The 17,626-nt window shown below is 42.3% G+C and overlaps 3 protein-coding genes across 4 annotated transcripts in view; 1 reads left to right on the forward strand and 2 right to left on the reverse strand.

Moving 5' to 3' along the window:
• Window positions 1-6,024, forward strand: part of LOC310856297 (F-actin-uncapping protein LRRC16A-like) — a 91,134-nt gene extending 85,110 nt beyond the window's left edge. For both annotated transcript variants that reach the window (XM_083761629.1, XM_083761630.1), the window contains 7 exons: window positions 995-1,051; window positions 1,429-1,506; window positions 3,620-3,675; window positions 3,917-3,962; window positions 4,094-4,153; window positions 4,993-5,061; window positions 5,394-6,024. In XM_083761629.1, coding sequence (XP_083617755.1) covers window positions 995-1,051; window positions 1,429-1,506; window positions 3,620-3,675; window positions 3,917-3,962; window positions 4,094-4,153; window positions 4,993-5,061; window positions 5,394-5,522 — 495 coding nt within the window. In that variant the 3' untranslated portion in view covers window positions 5,523-6,024. The remainder of the gene's footprint in view (window positions 1-994; window positions 1,052-1,428; window positions 1,507-3,619; window positions 3,676-3,916; window positions 3,963-4,093; window positions 4,154-4,992; window positions 5,062-5,393) is intronic.
• The window catches only part of col14a1a (collagen, type XIV, alpha 1a), a 594,115-nt gene that overhangs the window by 216,418 nt on the left and 360,071 nt on the right, over window positions 1-17,626 (reverse strand). The gene's annotated exons all lie outside the window — the stretch shown is intronic.
• LOC310856672 (superkiller complex protein 2-like) lies at window positions 11,145-14,879 on the reverse strand (the record flags this gene model as incomplete). The annotated part of the gene is made up of 1 exon (XM_083762143.1): window positions 11,145-14,879. One exon carries the CDS (start codon window positions 14,877-14,879, stop codon window positions 11,145-11,147), a length of 3,735 nt encoding a protein of 1,244 aa, XP_083618269.1.

A 17,626-nucleotide genomic window follows, 5' to 3' on the forward strand; every position in this document is an offset into this window, starting at 1 on the left:
TGCTTATTTGTGCAAGAACTTTTAGTTGGAAGTTGATTTAAAAGTACAAAAATATCAACAAATATTAAATCACACCCGTGTGAAGTAAGTGGTGCAACGCCGTGTGGGGGTCCCCGCTGTACTGTACTGGCACACCCGAAATCACCATATATATACAGTTAATATGTGCGTGTGTTTGTGTGTGTGTTAGGTTGCGCACAGGTGGTGAAAAACAACAATGCTGTTTTCGTGCTCAGACACACCCAGCTACCCACACACATAGTCACTTAAGGAAGTGGTTGCACCACTTAAATAGTATCAACAATAGTACCAAAAAGAAAAGTTTTTCTTTTTTTATAATATTGCTAAGACAATGGTCACTGAGACCTTCAAATCTATGGCACATGCTATTAGATTTGTTTTTATTGTCTTCCTATGTTTAAATCAGTTAAATGGTTTATCAGTTTAAGTTGCACAAATATTGAACTAGAAGCCTGATGACAGATTGAAATGAAACAGTTGTTCAACTGTACATTCATTCAAGCAATATCTAAGAATTTAGTATAGCGTCTTATCTGCCTCCACACAACACTATATTGCATTACTTTATTATTAAAAGTACAGCAGGTCTGAGATAATTTGATCAACAATGATCTTTCCACTCTCAACTCTTCCTGCCCAGACAGTCCAACTTGTCAGACAACAGTAGTGACATTTCCTCTGTTGCTGCTTCCTTGTTCACTAAAGCACTGGAGATTACCTTGACATCATGGTGCAATCATCATTTAAATGAAAAGGGCGTGTTTTGCAAAACAGCTGGGAACTTCAGGACAGCTCTGGCAATTACAGTGCAAACAGTTTTCAGTATCTCAATTGAAGCTCTTCACTGTCTACTCACTTCAACTTTAAGCCCTATTGAAAGGTTTAAAGTAAAAAGAATAGCCAATCTACAAGCTCACTGTGTTGCATGGTGTGAACATGGTCACTTATTTTTATCCTCTCCTGCTGACCATAGATATGGAGGAAGTACGACATCGACTGCAGCGGCTATATATCAGCTCAGGAGCTGAAGGTAATGTTTTAAGCACACACACAAATATAAAACTATGTTGGTTTCAAGTGTTTGGGGACATTTCACTGACTTACTTTCATCCATTGCATAAGCCAGGCCTTACTGAGCTAGCCCTTAACCCTAACAGAGGCTAACCTTGAACTAAATCGTATAAAACTGCAGTAAAATCAAATTGGAGAATTTTGTCCGCATCCCCAAATAGACGTGTCCCCAACTTGTTTGATGTCCAAAATACACGCACAAAGGCATGTAGACTGCCATAATGCCACACTAGAATAAAGATTCCACATTTTATACCCCATCCCAATGTAAAAGTATTATGTTTGGGCTACTCGACACCGATTCTTAATCTACATGAACTCTATCTCTTCTCTCAGTCTTTTCTGACAGACCTGTTTCAGCAACAGAACAAGGAAGTATCCTCAGACAAACTGGAGGAGTACACTGATGCCATGGTAATAGTTTACCGTTATGGGTCCATTTCTACACTCAAGAGTAAAAGTAACACCCTGTACTCACTTTTCTGTGTGCTCATGCATGCTTGGTATGCACATACCTGTACAGTAAAGCTTGTTTACACTAGCTATAGTATGTGGCAACATGAGCTTGGGATATTGGTAATGGTTACCTAATAGTTATAAAGGACTGTAAGTATGAGACCATAAAGGACTGCAAGTATGAGACCAAAAAGAGCCAAATGTTAAACCCAAATGTAGTGCTGTCACTTTAAGACACTGTGCCAAGATAAAAACCTTTTGAGAGAGATTTAGATGTGTCCAAATGAAAGAAGTAATATCCTTACCTTAAAAATGAGTGAATTGCCCTTTAAATCCTGAAGTTACCAAGACAGCCACCTTAAAATAGCATCCAGGAAATGGATTGAAGAACCCTTTTTGAACCATAGGAAACCCCCCAAAATAGAAAGACCAGATATACCGGTAGTAACTTTAGAAAGACACAGGAACGAGGACAACCGAGTAAATAAGGTTTTAGGGAATTTACTTGTAGATAAGTCAATTTTACAATAAATGTGTTGCATTCGGAAATACATTACATATTCATTTATAGAAAATAGTCCAATTGTCTGAGCGGTTCCGAAGTAACTTATCTGAACCATTGTCTATGATTTTAAGAGAGAATTGATGTCAGTTTGTTGAGTCCATTGGTTGGGATTTAATTCATGACCGCAATGCCAGATGAGAAGGTCCGAGTTGGCGATGGCTGGCGAGCTCTCATTGGTCCGACTGGCGTGGACCCACGTGAATCAGTCCTCGTTGGTACAGCACATTGGTGATGATGAGGATAGTGTAGCGACGTCAATGGGCAGTCCTGGAGTATTTGATAACACGGCAGCTGGGTGCAAACCATTGTTGACATTTCAGACATCTCAAGTGAAAAAAGGGCACCTTGTGCAGTGCGTGGAACCGGCCGGTTGCTTTAATAGTATGAGATTTATAGATTTTGGGGCCTAAATAATACATTAGAAGCTTTTTATCAAGAAAAAAAAAATCAAATTCAAAAGGGCACAATTGTCCAGAGGTAAAAGGGCAGGGGTGCTCTAGCACCCCCTAGTGTCTATCTGTACACGCCACTCCACTGGTGCAAACTGAATTTGCTCTTCACCGCGGCTTGTGACGTCATGTTGTAGTTCGGTGGTCACCCCACCACCTAAAATCCAGACTATGTACTGTATGAGCCTTTATAGAGACAGGATGGCGGCAGAGATATATCTTATACATGATAAAATAGGGCCGTGAAATATGAACAACCGGAGGGAACAATGTGACATCACATTATGGGATGAAAACATATTGTCACAACATGGGGCAAAACAGGGAACAGGCCAAAGTTAAAGATGATATGGGACAGATGATATGAGCCTTCCTGACCTGACCAACAGGATATGGAAAACTGTCCAACTTGACAAAAACAACATCAATTTTATCCATCAGATGTGTTCTGATTTGAATGTATACTGTACCATCAAAGTTAAAATCTTATGTATTTTTCTTCTTAAATTTACTTAAATTTAGAACTTAAATTGAATACTGGAATGGGCTGATATTTGCTTATAAATATGGAGATTTCTGACAGACACAGGGAAGCCAGTGTTGGACCCTGTTATATAATATATAATTGATTTATAATAGATTTATTACCACATATATATATATATATATATATATATATATATATATATATATATATATATATATATAATGCGTATGACAATGCTATGTACGCACACCACAAGGTTCAATCAACATATTTTATGAACGATGTCATTTCTAATGGCTAGGCTACTTGTTGACACAGCTGACATAAGACACGGAACGCAGCTCTGATGTCCACATTCTTACTATCACTTTCCTCCAAGACTCGTTTGACACTGCCAGTGTCGCTTACCTAACATTAGATCGGTTGTCCTTACTCACTGTTGTGTACCACCTCGTTACTACTTCTTATCACATGCACGCATGCACATAGAGACCTCACTTATTACTTTCTCATCTCTGACTGATTCACATTGTATGTCTATCAACTATTCAACATATCCCATTCTTGCAGATGAAAATCTTTGACAAAAGCAAGGATGGTCGCTTGGATTTGGATGACATGGCCAGGTATTTTTTTTTTCATGAGTCATCTTCCATAAAGAGATTTGGTATTTGTATATTTCATAATAAAGTGACATTGTGTTCTGACTGAGTAATGTAGATGATATACAAAGTTTTAATTAATCTGACAAATGTACACATGAAAGTAAACTATACCCCAAACGGAAGGCAGCTTTACAGCTTCTCCATCCATATGTGCATCATGAAGATCTACTGTATGTTACTGTGTGTATTTGTCCTCCATTAGAATATTAGCTCTACCAGAGAATTTCATGCTTCAATTCCAAATGGATGTAAGTACTGATCTCATATCATATAGTTTTTGGAGATGACTTCATTGTTAAATCATAGAATTATACATTTTGACATTTCTCCTCTTGAACATTCTTTCATCTTCTACTCTTGTTTTTGACTACTCCTCAAGGCTGGTAGTAAAGAGGAGAGGAAGAGAGACTTTGAGAAGATCTTTGCTCACTATGATGTTGTAAGTATAGCACTTAGAGGTAAACGTGATAATGTGATATAACAAGGAGGATTTGTACTAGTGATCCCCAAGGGGAGGTTAATTCTTTGCTTTGAGCCAGCAGTGGATTGCTTTTGATTCCCAGACGATCATGCTACCTCCTGAGCTACTGCCACTAAGTGGATCGATCTCCACTATGCATTTCCTGAAAGTGATTTTGGTACAAGGACTTGATTCCCAAATTGTTCCATCTCATGAGTTTTCATTTGCAAATCTGTCAATGTTTTTAGAAGCAGAGCTGTCCTTAGTATTAGACCTGCAGCAGAGCACTGCCGTTCTCTCCTATTGAAAAGCCCATGGCTAACATTACTATATTTGTACATGTAGCTCCCAGGTGTGTGTGTGTTTGTTTATTACAATGTCCAAAGGTAAGACCACATTCTAATTATTTTCAGTGCTTGCATGCATCTGCCTGGTTTATGCTTGTGCACAAATGAGTGGGGCCACAAAGGAAACTGTCTGGACAATGGCTTTCTTTATTGCATATTAAATGTAATGTAAGTGCCATTTAGGTGGTCATGCCTCTCTTGGAGATAATGTCCTCATATTAATTCAACTAGCACCTCCATACTAAATGCCTAAATGGGATGTTTCTGATGAAGACTCACGGTATCATTATTGTCATATTGCCTTCTAAAGCGCACAGCTACTGGTGTTACTAACCGTTCGAAAATACAGACCGAATGTATCTTATCTCACTGAGCAAGTAATGGAGTAGCTTGGAGATCTGCTTTGAAACATTTATCCTGACGTAGATGAGGTTTAAGCAGTAATTTTTTTTATATTATTTCTTTTCTCAGAGTAAAACGGGAGCGCTGGAGGGTCCTGAGGTGGATGGCTTCGTAAAAGACATGATGGAGTTGGCCAGGGTACAGTATTACTATATTATTCATTCTTACCTGCTCTCAATGTATTTTAGGGCCTTGAGGGTCTACCTAATCTTTGGAAAAGTACAGTCTGACTAGAGCTTCTACACCAGGTGTGGCTGACAAAGTTTGAGAAACACTGGTATAGAGGGCAAAAAGGGCATATAGACCCCTGGGGGACAAAGTATAGGGTTAAGTTAGTTAAATGTTTGGTAATTATATGCTGCTATACTTAATCTACCCTCTGACCCCAGCTTCATTTAAAAAACTTTACTGGAAATATTCAGCACACAAAAAACTATCTCTCTCTCTCTCTCTCTCTCTCACTCCCCCAGCCCAGTATCACAGGTCCCGAGTTGGACAAGCTGCGTAAAGTTCTGCTGGGTCATTGTGATGTCAACAAAGATGGAAAGATCCAGAAAAATGAGCTAGCCCTGTGCCTGGGAGTCAAGCCTAAGCCTTAGTTACAGAAATGTATCTCAATGTAATAAAACTTCTACACAGTGTTTGAAAAGCTTTTGTTTGGAAGGATACTGTAGTTTTGTGACTTATAATTACTGTATTGGCTCGCAGTTAATACTGGCTGTTGAAAATAATTTATACAAATGATTGTAGTATGTACACAACATTAAATAATAACCTTAGAATCAAATCTTTTTTGGTTATGTTGAGACTCACTTCCCAAAAGACTAGTATTGACTGTACATTTCCTTACACGTATGACTATAAAACAGGTGATTTTCTTGTGCATGCTCTAAGCAGGAAAATAAACTACTGAGAGGAATGAATTTCCTTATCCTAGATTTACATTTGCAAGTGTACTGGTGTAACTAAAATATTACCATTGAAGAAACTATGATTTAAGATAAATAACAGCTGTGTGAATATGTTCAATCAGACCTTTGGAAACTTGACTGCATCTCTGGGACACAGCTGAAGTACAATATGATGTTTGTCAATATCCACTCTGGGCTCTGTAAATATGACACTGTTGATAAATTAAAAAGCATTAGTGACAACTGACAAGTGCCTTGCATATTTGTCTTTCTGCAGTATGGCAAATGCATGATATCTAAAATAACCTTTCACTTTTATAATGAGTTAATTCAAAGTAGGGGTATTGCACAGTGGTGCACAGTTGTCCAACACTTGAGTGGGTCTCAAAGTGTCCTTGAGTGCATGGGTTCCAAATGGCCCCGTAGGCCTACGGATTTCAGTGTAAAAATGGAACCAATCATGCACCTGTAACCTAACCTCGCGTCACCAGGCTTTCCACCTCGGAGGAAAGCCTGGTCTGTGTTCCAAAATCAGCGGATGGTAATTTACGTCATGTTGTAGTCTTGTTTTGTAGTCGTCGGGCAGGAAACCACAAGGCGGAATAAGAATTCCGCCATTCATAGTACTGATTCCGTCTTGTGGTTTCCTGCCTTGACTACAACATGACGAAAGTTACCATCCGCTCCCGACCGAATCATAAACCCGAAATGGAATGCTGCCCAGGCTACCTGTAACCGCTCCGTCATTTTGATACACACGTTTAAGACGGAGGGAGTGAGTGTAATGCTTAGAGTATATACTCTAAGGTGTAATGGCCGATTTCAAAAAACGGAAAGAGCCGCGACCGGAAACAGAAACTGCAGAACGGAAACGGAAACTGCAGAAGCTCGGTTGAAAACGCAGAGGTAAAGTGAGTCAAGTGACTTCGGTCACCCCTGTCCTCTTCCGTCGCCAACTCGACCCACTGGCCAGCTTAATTGTATATACAGTAGATAGATGGACAACTGGGCCAAGTAAAGGAAGTACTGATGAAACTTACACAGCTTCCCCAGAGGGTGTGAACCATCACAAACATGCACAGAACTTCTCAACATATCAACAGGGATTGAGATATCCTGCAAGCAAACAGACCGACTGACAGAAAAGAGAGATTACATTGTTGATGAGGTAATAATAAATAGGTGGAAATCCCTCTGGCTACTAAAAGGAACCTAATGATGTGGACCTAAATGTGCTCTCTCTCTCTCTCTCTCTCTCTCTCTCTCTCTCTCTCTCTCTCTCTCTCTCTCTCTCTCTCTCTCTCGTCTCCATGCGTGTGGGTGGGTGACACATTATCTCATTACCACTTATGTAAACATTGTGTGTACTGTGTGTATGTATTGAAGGCTTTTGAATGTGCACATCAATGTGAACCGAGCAGCTGGTTCAGGTCTGTTACAGAGTAAACAGCTTTGTCCATCTATTGCATCACAGGGGATGTTTACTAGGCTTCCTCTTCAAAATCTGCAATCTGCTACAGCAGATTAAAACATTTTATAGAATCAGCAGCTTATAGGCCTCCCAGCAAGCACGGTCAGGACCTGGACAAATTAGTGACATCTCTATTGGGGCCAAATAAAGTCAAACCAAGACTAGTCACATCTGGCCCAGAATATCACCTGATTTCAACCAACATAAATTCTGCCCACTAAGACGGACATCCCTGGATGAATCGGAGAGAGTCCGATCGAGGCCAGATCAATTTACGTCATATCATAATTAGTCAGATCTGTCCCAGGATAAGCTATATTATTTTAACTGGTGAAGAAATGACATAACTTTCATCCACATATGCGCTAGCTGTGATCTGGCCTAGTCCTGAACATCACTGGAGGATGTCATCATAATGTCATCATGACGTCATTTAGCCTGCTGGGCTAATTATGGATTGATTGATTGAAAATAGAGGATGAAAAGAGGAAAAAAACAGAAAAAGCACTAAGACTTGTTTACATCAGGGTCCTCCATGGACCCCTGAAATCACTTATTTTTCAGCATTTGCAATGAGCAAAGCCAGTGGATATAGTATGATGATGAATATGATGATGCAAAGGTGTCCTTATAAAGAAAGGTTTCAATGTATTATGGAAGAATTTGAATGAACAATGCATCCTCAATAAGTAGCCTACACCCTCAGCAGTAATCTTCAGAAAACAGACATTATTGCATTTGATTCTGACTCAGAGTATTTAATTTCCGTTCATACCCTGTTTGTTAGCAATATAACATACAAGCTCACACTGTAAGCTTGTATTTAGTTACCCCCCCTTTTGATTTACAAAGGGGCATGTGAGCTCAAACCCACAATTCAACATTTTGGTTTTAAGATGTTTATATTCATTTTGTATTCATCCTTAGGACCCCAAATCACACCTTGGAAAGCATGAGTGTCTATTTCAAACAAAGTGTTTTTTTGACTGGGCCACGCTATAACTTTATGCTAATGAAATGGGATTTATTATTTTAGTTAACGTTCAGTTAAGTTCATGAATAGTACAGTGGTACTATTGTAAAATGATGCCCATGGCTTGTTAACATTGTGGTCCTATTAATTCAATTCATCAACACATAGGCTACAATAACATACAAGAAATCAACAACAGTATAGTATTAACAGACGTATGTACAGAAATGATACATTTTTTAAAGTGATGTCTTGAGGATGTGACAGCTGTGGGATATAAAACATCTGTATGCATTGTAGATGCAGATCTCCATATTTCTCTTATCTTCAGCAAGTACAGCAGATTGGTCCCAATTAACTAAAGTAAGTATATGATTTGAACAAGGCAGAGGCAAGGAAGCAACCAGGTGCTCAACAGACGTGCAGGTAGATACAACATATAAAAATAGTAAAAAGGTACTCCTGGGATCAATCAGGAATTTTTATCCATTTTGTGTGCCTGGATCTCTGCCTTTTTCCATATGATTTGAACAGTTACAATTTGTCTTAATTTACATTTAGGAAATAAGTAACCCCTTGAGATGAACTATCTTGTTTTCAAGGGGATCCAGAAATACAAAATCAACCCGGTCTCACCCAAAGAGGGCGAAATATCACCGATTGGCGCACTGCAAATGCGTGCATATGACACTAGATTCCCCGACAATCCGTGTATATGTACTTTATTTCCTCCCCGTTCACTTCTATATGTTGCTCGTCAGTGACGTCACGAGGCCCTGTGGCCCGTGCATAATCAACTATTTGGGCTGTCGATTTGTTTGCGATATTAAACAATATCAAATCTCGCTACTGATGATTTATTGATTACTATTTCTATGTATTTGATGTACCAGGTGTTGTTCTTGCTTACTGTAAATCACTCTGGATTGTAGCCTACACGGCTTGGCAAGGCTTTTTATTTACCTTGAAAGTGCAGTGCGAGTCAGCGACAAAGTACAAAAACTAAATAATACTGGCCAAAACAACATTCCAATGTGTGCTCCAGTTCCTGTTGATTTCATTGGATATCATTGGTCATCTGACCAGTTTCATTGGCTTTCATTGGATCAAATCGACAGGAACTGGAGCACACAGCCCAGGAAAAGTGTGGATACAATCAAGAGACAAGCAGGAACTGGTACAGGCTTTTCCCTGGTTGGCAGTTCTCCCCTGTTGTCTCTTACCTAGCCTCAAGTGAGACTGAACTGCCTCCACCTGCAGCAATCCTGCTCTTAAACAGGTAGGGCAAACCATCCTCTAATTAAGTAAGTGGTCATTAGTTAACTCGCCACACGGCTAACTATATGAGTAATTCTTCCACATTACTATATACATTAAAGGAATACAAGATATACAAACACTCAACTATTTCACAGGTCCAATTCATCTAGAGAACCTAACATAAAGGAACAAAGGAACAAGAACAAACACCCTTCCTCCTTTACTTGGCACCCTCCAATCTAGAGAGGAGTGCCAGCACTGCAGAGGGGAGACAGGTGACAGACATACCAATGCAACTTCAGTGTCAATAAATACAAATAAACATTTAAAACTCTTTCAACGATTGTGTTAATTACTAAAAATGCCATGTGTACAATATATATAAAACCTTCCTGTCCAGCTGTTTGTCAATTGATCAAGTTGACTTAACTGTGTGGTCTATTTGCAGGGTCCTTGATATTGTCTAAGGGCAGGGGCTTCCCCGTGACAGATCCCATCTCTCACACGTTACAATTCTGGAAATTCCTGGAATAGTGGAATACAACAGGAAAAAAGGTTTCAGCACCACGGAGAGCGCTCTCCGCACTGACAAGGTGCAGCGGACAGATAGACTGATGATCCACAAACAGCATTTTTGCAAGTTGGAACACTGAGGACTCCTTAGCAATCTCTTCTTTAAAACAGACCCTGATTGACAGGAGTTGAGTGGTAAAGTCATTTGCTAGGTCCCTGTTGTAGTGGTGAGAGCCTACACCAGCAAGTCTATGCGTGGTGTGTGCATAGCCGCATGTGAAACTATATCGTGCTGTATTTTGCTTTCCATTTCATGGTCATGGTCATGTGAGGAGAGAGAGAGAGAGTGCAGAGAGAGAGAAGTGTGAATGGAATCATCGTGCGTGCGCAAATATGGCACATCTCTCTCATGTTTAGGTAATTGTCACGGAAGCCGTAGATATACACGGCTTGGGATATCCGTGGATATACACGGTTTGGGATATCCGTGGATATACAAGCTCCAAGTGTTGCGTGCACATGCAGCGCGTTGTGAGCTTGCAGATCGTCGGTGCCCCACTCACCATGAATCCAAGCAGAGGTCCTCACAAGTAGCCTATAGGTAAAACACTGCCAGTGCTCAGCGCAATGGCCCCTTGCAAAGAAGTTGAGACTTTAATTGTGCGATATTCAGATAAAACTTCAACCGATTGTTATAATTTGAAGTGGTATATATTCCGTGAAGTTTATATTTTCATTTCATCGTGCTGTATTTTGCTTTCCATTTCATGGTCATGGTCATGTGAGGAGAGAGAGAGAGAGAAAGAGAGGGTGCAGAGAGAGAGAGAGAGAGGTGTGAATGGAATCATCGTGCGTGCCCCAGTATTTGGATGTATTAGGATGTTGACAGATGAAGCGTGGCCACTTGCATGGATGATGCAGTGCTGGATCTCTTTGCCCTCAAGCAGAGGCCATACAAGTCACCGACACAAGCAGCCAGTCAGCTGATAATGATGATGTTGATATTCTGTATACTTCTTCTCTGTATGCCTCTCATTTGGATGTTTCTGTGTTGGAAACAATCTGAATATCTGACATGCCTCCGTGTCCTTCGTCAGCAGGTGTACAAGGAGGCAGTGAACACTATGTCCCTGCGGATGGCCAGGGATGCTTTCTCCATCTTGCTGCCCAGGACGGAGTCTCCCACAATGCGCGATGCTTGCCTCACCTCCTTCAGCACCTCGTCCAAGCGCTGGATGCAACGCACCACTGTGCCCTCTTGCACGTCTGTCAGCTGGGCGATCTCTGCAAATGGCATGCCTCTCGCCCAGCAGTACACCACCTCTGTCAGACCAAATTTTAACTGGCCTACAAAGTCTTCCACTGTCTGTCCAATCCCACAATCCCTCTGAAGCTCGCCGATACGCTGGGCGACCGTCAGTACACGATCAATACCCTCCTGCAGTGTGTTGGTTATGTGTGGTTCCACCTGTGTGTTTTGTGTAAACACCAGACAGGCCAGCAGGGCGGCGCTCTCCTCGGGGGCCAGAGGACCCAGGGCATTCTCAAACAGCAGCTCTGTGAGCAGCAGCTCGTGGTTGCTGATCTGACAAGCCACCCGTCCCTTCAGTTGCACCACCCCACTGCTGTCAATGTATTTCAGAGCCTTGAGGACTTCGATTCTCTGATGGTATTCAGGGAGCAGGGCCAGAGATTTATCAGACACCTGGTACTCCAGTTTCTCCAGCTGCACTTTTACCCTCATCCTCTCCTGAACACGCTCAAACTGTTCTGAGAAGGTGGGGGAGTGGATGCAGTTGAAGTCTTTCAGGCTATTCTGAAGCACACGTAACCTCATGGATGCCTCTACCACATCCACGCTCTTCAGCTGAAGGTCATTCACTGGGTCGAGGGTCGTGACGCCATCCGGGTTGGCCTCTGCCAATCGCAGGAGTTCTTGTGTTGCTGTGGAGATGGCTTGGCCAGGAGGGTTCTGCTTGAAGCGCAGCTGTTGTCTCTTGTTGTAATCGTCAATGGTCCTTTCAGGATTCACCTTCAGAGTTTTCACTGTGATGGCAGAGATGTCCTGAAGCTTTAACTTCTGTACAGTGTGACTGCAAGGACCTTCAGGTATGAAAAGAGCTGTGTTGTACACTTGAGGTAAACCTCCAGCATTCAGACTGTTCTCTCCCAGGTGCTCATTCCCCTTCTCACACATGATCAGACATGTGAACGTACGATTCAAAGAGTCACTGGACACCTGTAGGATGACTCCCAGAGCATTGAAGTGCTGTGTGTTTGTGATGACGACGACTCGTCCCACAGACATAGCTTTCAGGCCGCTCGCGGACTCTACAGTTGCTTGCTGAATGACCTCTGCGGTAATGCTTAGCTCAGTGACAGTTCTGTAGTAGGGCAACAGGTCAGAGATCTGTCCCTCTGTTTCTAGAGGAGGAAGAGATAACAGAGTCTCCTTCAACTGCCCAATCTGCTTCTCCTGGGCCTGTGTGTCTCTGTGACATTCTGAGAAGCTGCGTTTCATCATGTCTGTGACGTGGAGTGCTTCCACACGCAGCAGGTTGAGAATCATGCAGTATGTCAGTCTGAACTGAGAATGGAGGACTGTAGGTTTACCCAGCATCATCACCTGGAGTTCTCCCATATCATGGACACCCGCCTTACACAGGATGATCACTGTTCCTGTTGCATCCATACCTCTCCTACCAGCTCTACCTGCCATTTGAATATACTCACCAGGCAGCAGGTTTCTGAATCCTGCACCATCATGTTTCCGAATGCTATCAAACACTACTGTTCTCGCAGGCATGTTCACTCCCATAGCAAATGTCTCTGTGGCAAACAGGACCTTCACTAGTCCTCTGGAGAACAACATCTCAACTACCTCCTTTAGAATGGGCAGGATCCCACTGTGATGAACAGCTATTCCTCTTTTCAGAAAGTCTCTCATCAACAAGATCTGGGGAAGCTTTCTGTCATCACCTCTGAGTCGACTCAGACTCTTCTGGAAGAAGGAGTGGATCTCCACCTTCTCAATGGATGAGGTCAGGTCCATGGAGGACAGAGAGGATGCATTGTCATCACATCGTGTCCGTGAGAAGGTGAATGCTACTACAGGGGTCTGCTGTCTCTGAGACAATGAGTGAAGTAAAGACAGCCACACCGCTCGGTCCTGGTTGGGTGTTGTGTACTGAGATGTGTTCTTTGTTCCAAATGATTGGGCATGTTTACTGGTACGTTCCTTCTTGGCATCCACAGCTGCATAGTACCCTTTAGTGAGGAAGTGTCCCATGGCGTCTACCAATAGGAAGAGCTCTTTCTGTGTCTTGTTGCTGTTTCCTGTGTACAGGAAGTGCTCCAGAGGAACAGGTCTCTTTACTGTGCTGATCACATAAATGTGTCTCTTCTTAATACGCCCAATCCACTCGCTAAACTCCAGGGCGTTGGGCACGGTGGCACTGAGGAGAATTATGCCAACGTGTTCAGGAAGCATGATCAGAACTTCCTCCCAGACCACGCCTCTCTCTGCATCATTGATATAGTGAACCTCATCAAAGATTACCCACTCCAAGTCTCTGATGACCTCTGAGCCATTGTAAAGCATAGACCGGAGAATCTCAGTAGTCATGATGAGACAAGAAGCCTCTGGACTTAACTGGACATCACCCGTCAGCAGCCCCACATCTCCAAACGTTTTCTTGAAGTCCCTGAACTTTTGGTTGGACAGTGCCTTGATGGGGGACGTGTAGATGGTCCTGGTCATGTGTTTCTGGGAGAGAGCGATGGCATACTCTGCCACCACAGTTTTTCCGGCTGAAGTGTGTGCAGCCACAAACACAGATTCATGAGCCTCCAGTCTCAACACTGCCTGCTTCTGGAACAAGTCCAATTCAAATGGCCACTTGAATGCTGGGTTGGAGATGCATTTATGGAAGTCATGGCAGGGTGAGGTGATATCTACAGGGATAGCCCATCTCTTCTTTTCCTCCAGTACCTCTGTAGGCTTGAACAGTTCTCTTTCCTTCTCTGGCGTAGAGGGGGGCACCACAGCATCCTTGATGCCCAAGTCTTCCAAGCCGTTTGTTCTTGCTAGTGTCTGTGTTTCACAGTTTTCTTGACCTTTGTCCTTCTTCTCCTCAAGGTGCAGGTCGAATCCATCAAAGGTGGAAAGAAGTGATAGGAGGTTTATTTCTTCCTTAGATGTTTTTGCATCTTTATCACTGAAGTCCATTCCAGCTTTAAATCCTGGAGGAACTGTAAGCAAACCATTCTCAAAATCTATGTCCTCCTCCAGCTCAGATTTCTTCTTGATCTGTTCCAAAGTAAGTTCCTCCATACCTCCCGGTAGGAAGGGGTAGCTTGTGTTGCTTCCTCTCAGGCTCTCTGATGGAAGACCAGGTTGACGTTGTAAAGACAAAGAATTCTTGGCTGATAGCTCTGTGTTCTCCAGCAACACCTCTGTGAAATCAAGTAGCATACCTGTTGTTGGATCTCTGACCACTGATAAGCCAGAGTGCAGTGGAGCCGGGGCGCAGTGGAGAAGAGACTCCATGTGAATGTCCCTCTGACTTACATTCAGAAACCTTTGGAAGGCAGCATCAGTGTCATGTATTGGAAGCCAGGCAGGGTCATGTAGAAACTGCCTCTCTATTTCTGTCTCCAGGTTCACGTTGGTAGGAGGCAGTCCATGAGGAAGTGTGCTCTGTGGGGGTAAGGGATGACCATGTGGCAGAGGGTGGGTGATCAGCTCCAGCCTGCCAGAACAACCCATCTCCAGCAGTGAGAGTGGCAGGTCTGTAGGGCCCGCAGGGGGCAGATCTATTCTTTCCATCACCCTACTGGCCAAATCACAGCTGAGATCCAACATATTACTTCCAGGTTGCTTGGATACACACGTTTGCATGTATCCAGGTGATTCTGTGGCACTGCAGTGTAACTCCATGATGTCTGAGTATATTGTTTGTTCCCCAGGACCTCTAAAAGACAACTGCAAATCTAAATAGGCCTACAGTCTAATGACAGTTAAAATAGAGTCCCCTTAAAGTTAAAGTGTGGCGGTATCTGTTTGTCATGGGCGAGCAACTGTGGCAATATATGGACTGGACACCCCAGATGTCACCGCAAATCAGCATATGATATGACCATATATGGACTGGACATGCCCAATGTTGCCACAACAACGGATAGCAGTGTGACGTCACAGCAGTGATGTCACACCAAGTATAAGGTCTACCCTAGTAGGTTGATAATCAGAGTAGAGAGAGAGTTGTAAGTCTGTGTAGAGTAGTAACAGAGTATGAGAGTAACTCCAGATTTCTCAATCCCAGGGCTCAAGGTTAATACAACCACGGCCTCCGGAGATAATCTATCTATCTACACAGGTATTGTGGTCAGACTCTCAGAGATCCTTGGTTACACCCAACGTCAGCACAAATTGGCTGACGGCCATACAGTATATGGCTCGGACCAATGTCAAATCAACACGTCCAACACGTCTGTCTCTCCTTCTCTAAATAGGAAAACAAATCAGATGGCCTGCCAATTTAATCTGCCCTTTTAGGACTTGCAAAAATGTGCTCATGTCCATTTTTACTGTAAAGTTCTAATATGATTGATTGATTGATTCTTTATTGCAGACTCAGGGGAATCCATATCACAGTACAGTACAACAACACAATAGATAAAAAGAATAATAAAAAGTAGAAAGAAATATACAATAAAAAGATTTCAATCATATTCAGTTTCGAACATACAGACAAGTTCGCCAATGGTTCCATAGTCTGGAGGAGAACCTGACAGAACTACGTATTGTGTTAGTGATGACATTAATGATGTCATTTACTGACTCAGACCCAACACTGACAAACATTTGCCTTGCACTGGAGCTTCTTGGAGCTCTCAGAAGCAGCCTCATACAGTCATTGTATGCCACTGTCAATCGTCTTATACTGGCCTGCTTGTAGCGGCACCACAGGTGGGCGGTGTACAGGGGTGTACAGAAGGATTTAAAAAGTGAGGTCTTCACTGGTACTGAGCACATGCTAAATTTTCTACACAGCATGTTTCCTTGTGCATACAGCATCCGACGCTGTCTAAATATATCCTTGTCATCAGAGAGGTCATCCGAGATGATGTGGCCCAAATATTTAATCTCACTGCAGACACCAGAGAGATAAAAGTCAGGAAAGGTTAAATGTCTGTCTTCCCTGCTACGGACAATCATAATCTTGCTCTTTTTTGCATTATATTTGATATCAAAGTCAGCACCGTATTGTGAGCATGCACTCAGCAGCTGTTGAAGGCCAGCACTATAAGGACTAAAGATGACCAAATCATCAGCATACATGAGGTGATTAATTAGCAGGTTTCCAACCCTACACCCTGTACCACAAGCATTTAATTCCGTGGATAAATCATCCATATAGACATTGAAGAGAAAAGGGGATAAAATCCTGCCCTGCCTGACGCCATTGTTTACCCCAAAAGGAGCAGAGGTTATTATTATATATATATATATATATATATATATATATATATTTATCTAAAATTTCTTTAAGTGCAAAAATACACATGTCTGTGCCATGCTTACGTTTAAATCCAAATTGGTTATCTGTAGACACAATGTATTTCTCAAGTCTACTAAGAATAACTGTTTCCAAAACTTTGGACAAGACGCTGGCCAGGGCAATGGGCCTATAGTTGTCTGAGCTGCTCAGCTTGCCTACTTTGTCTTTGATGACTGGCACTAACACCACAGAGAGCATAGATTTAGGTAAATCCTGTGAACAAAGAAGCCTGTAAAGCACATTGCAATTATAGGACACAGTTTCTCACTGGCACATTTAAGATGTCCAGCTGTTAGATTGTCAGGGCCACAGGCCTTGTTGTCACCTAGCTTCAGAACAGTTTCATAAATCTCCCCAGGAGTGACTATGACATCATCATTCAACTCTGCATTATCCACTACAAACTGATTACTTTTCACACAGTTGAACAGTTCTGAATATTGTTTCTGCCATAACTGTGAAATTGCATCAGAGCCACTTACCCCATCTATATTAGATGGGAGACATGTTTTACAATTATTTATATTTCTTATTTCCTTCCAGAAGTCATTTACATTATTCTTTTGCAGCTTCTTAGCCAGAGAATCTGACCTCATTGTGTTTTCATTCCTTTTGATGAAACGAAGGGCACATTTAAAGTCAGTGTTGGTGCGTTTTTTCATTTCAAACAGGGGTCCATGTCTCTCTTTTCCTGCCTCGGCCCATTTTTTAAGAGCATTTCTAGCCTCTAGATGAAGCTCTTGTACATGGTCATTCCACCCTGGCTTGGCATTGTACACTTTGGCCTTGTGTTTACAGAGAGCCCTGCTGGAAATGCACAGAGACTCCACAATAGACTCGTATAGGGAACATAATACATTACAATGAAGTGGGTTTTTGCAGTTCATGTCTCTACACATTACCACATCTTTTGGAACTTTAATATTACCCAACAAGGCATCTGAGTGGTTCAAGTAATTATCAAGATCTCTCTTGCACAATTTAGACCAGTCTATTTTACCCGCACTTGCGC

This window comes from Protomyctophum parallelum (genome assembly GCF_964188405.1).
Source record: "Protomyctophum parallelum genome assembly, chromosome: 3".
NCBI lineage: Eukaryota > Metazoa > Chordata > Actinopteri > Myctophiformes > Myctophidae > Protomyctophum > Protomyctophum parallelum.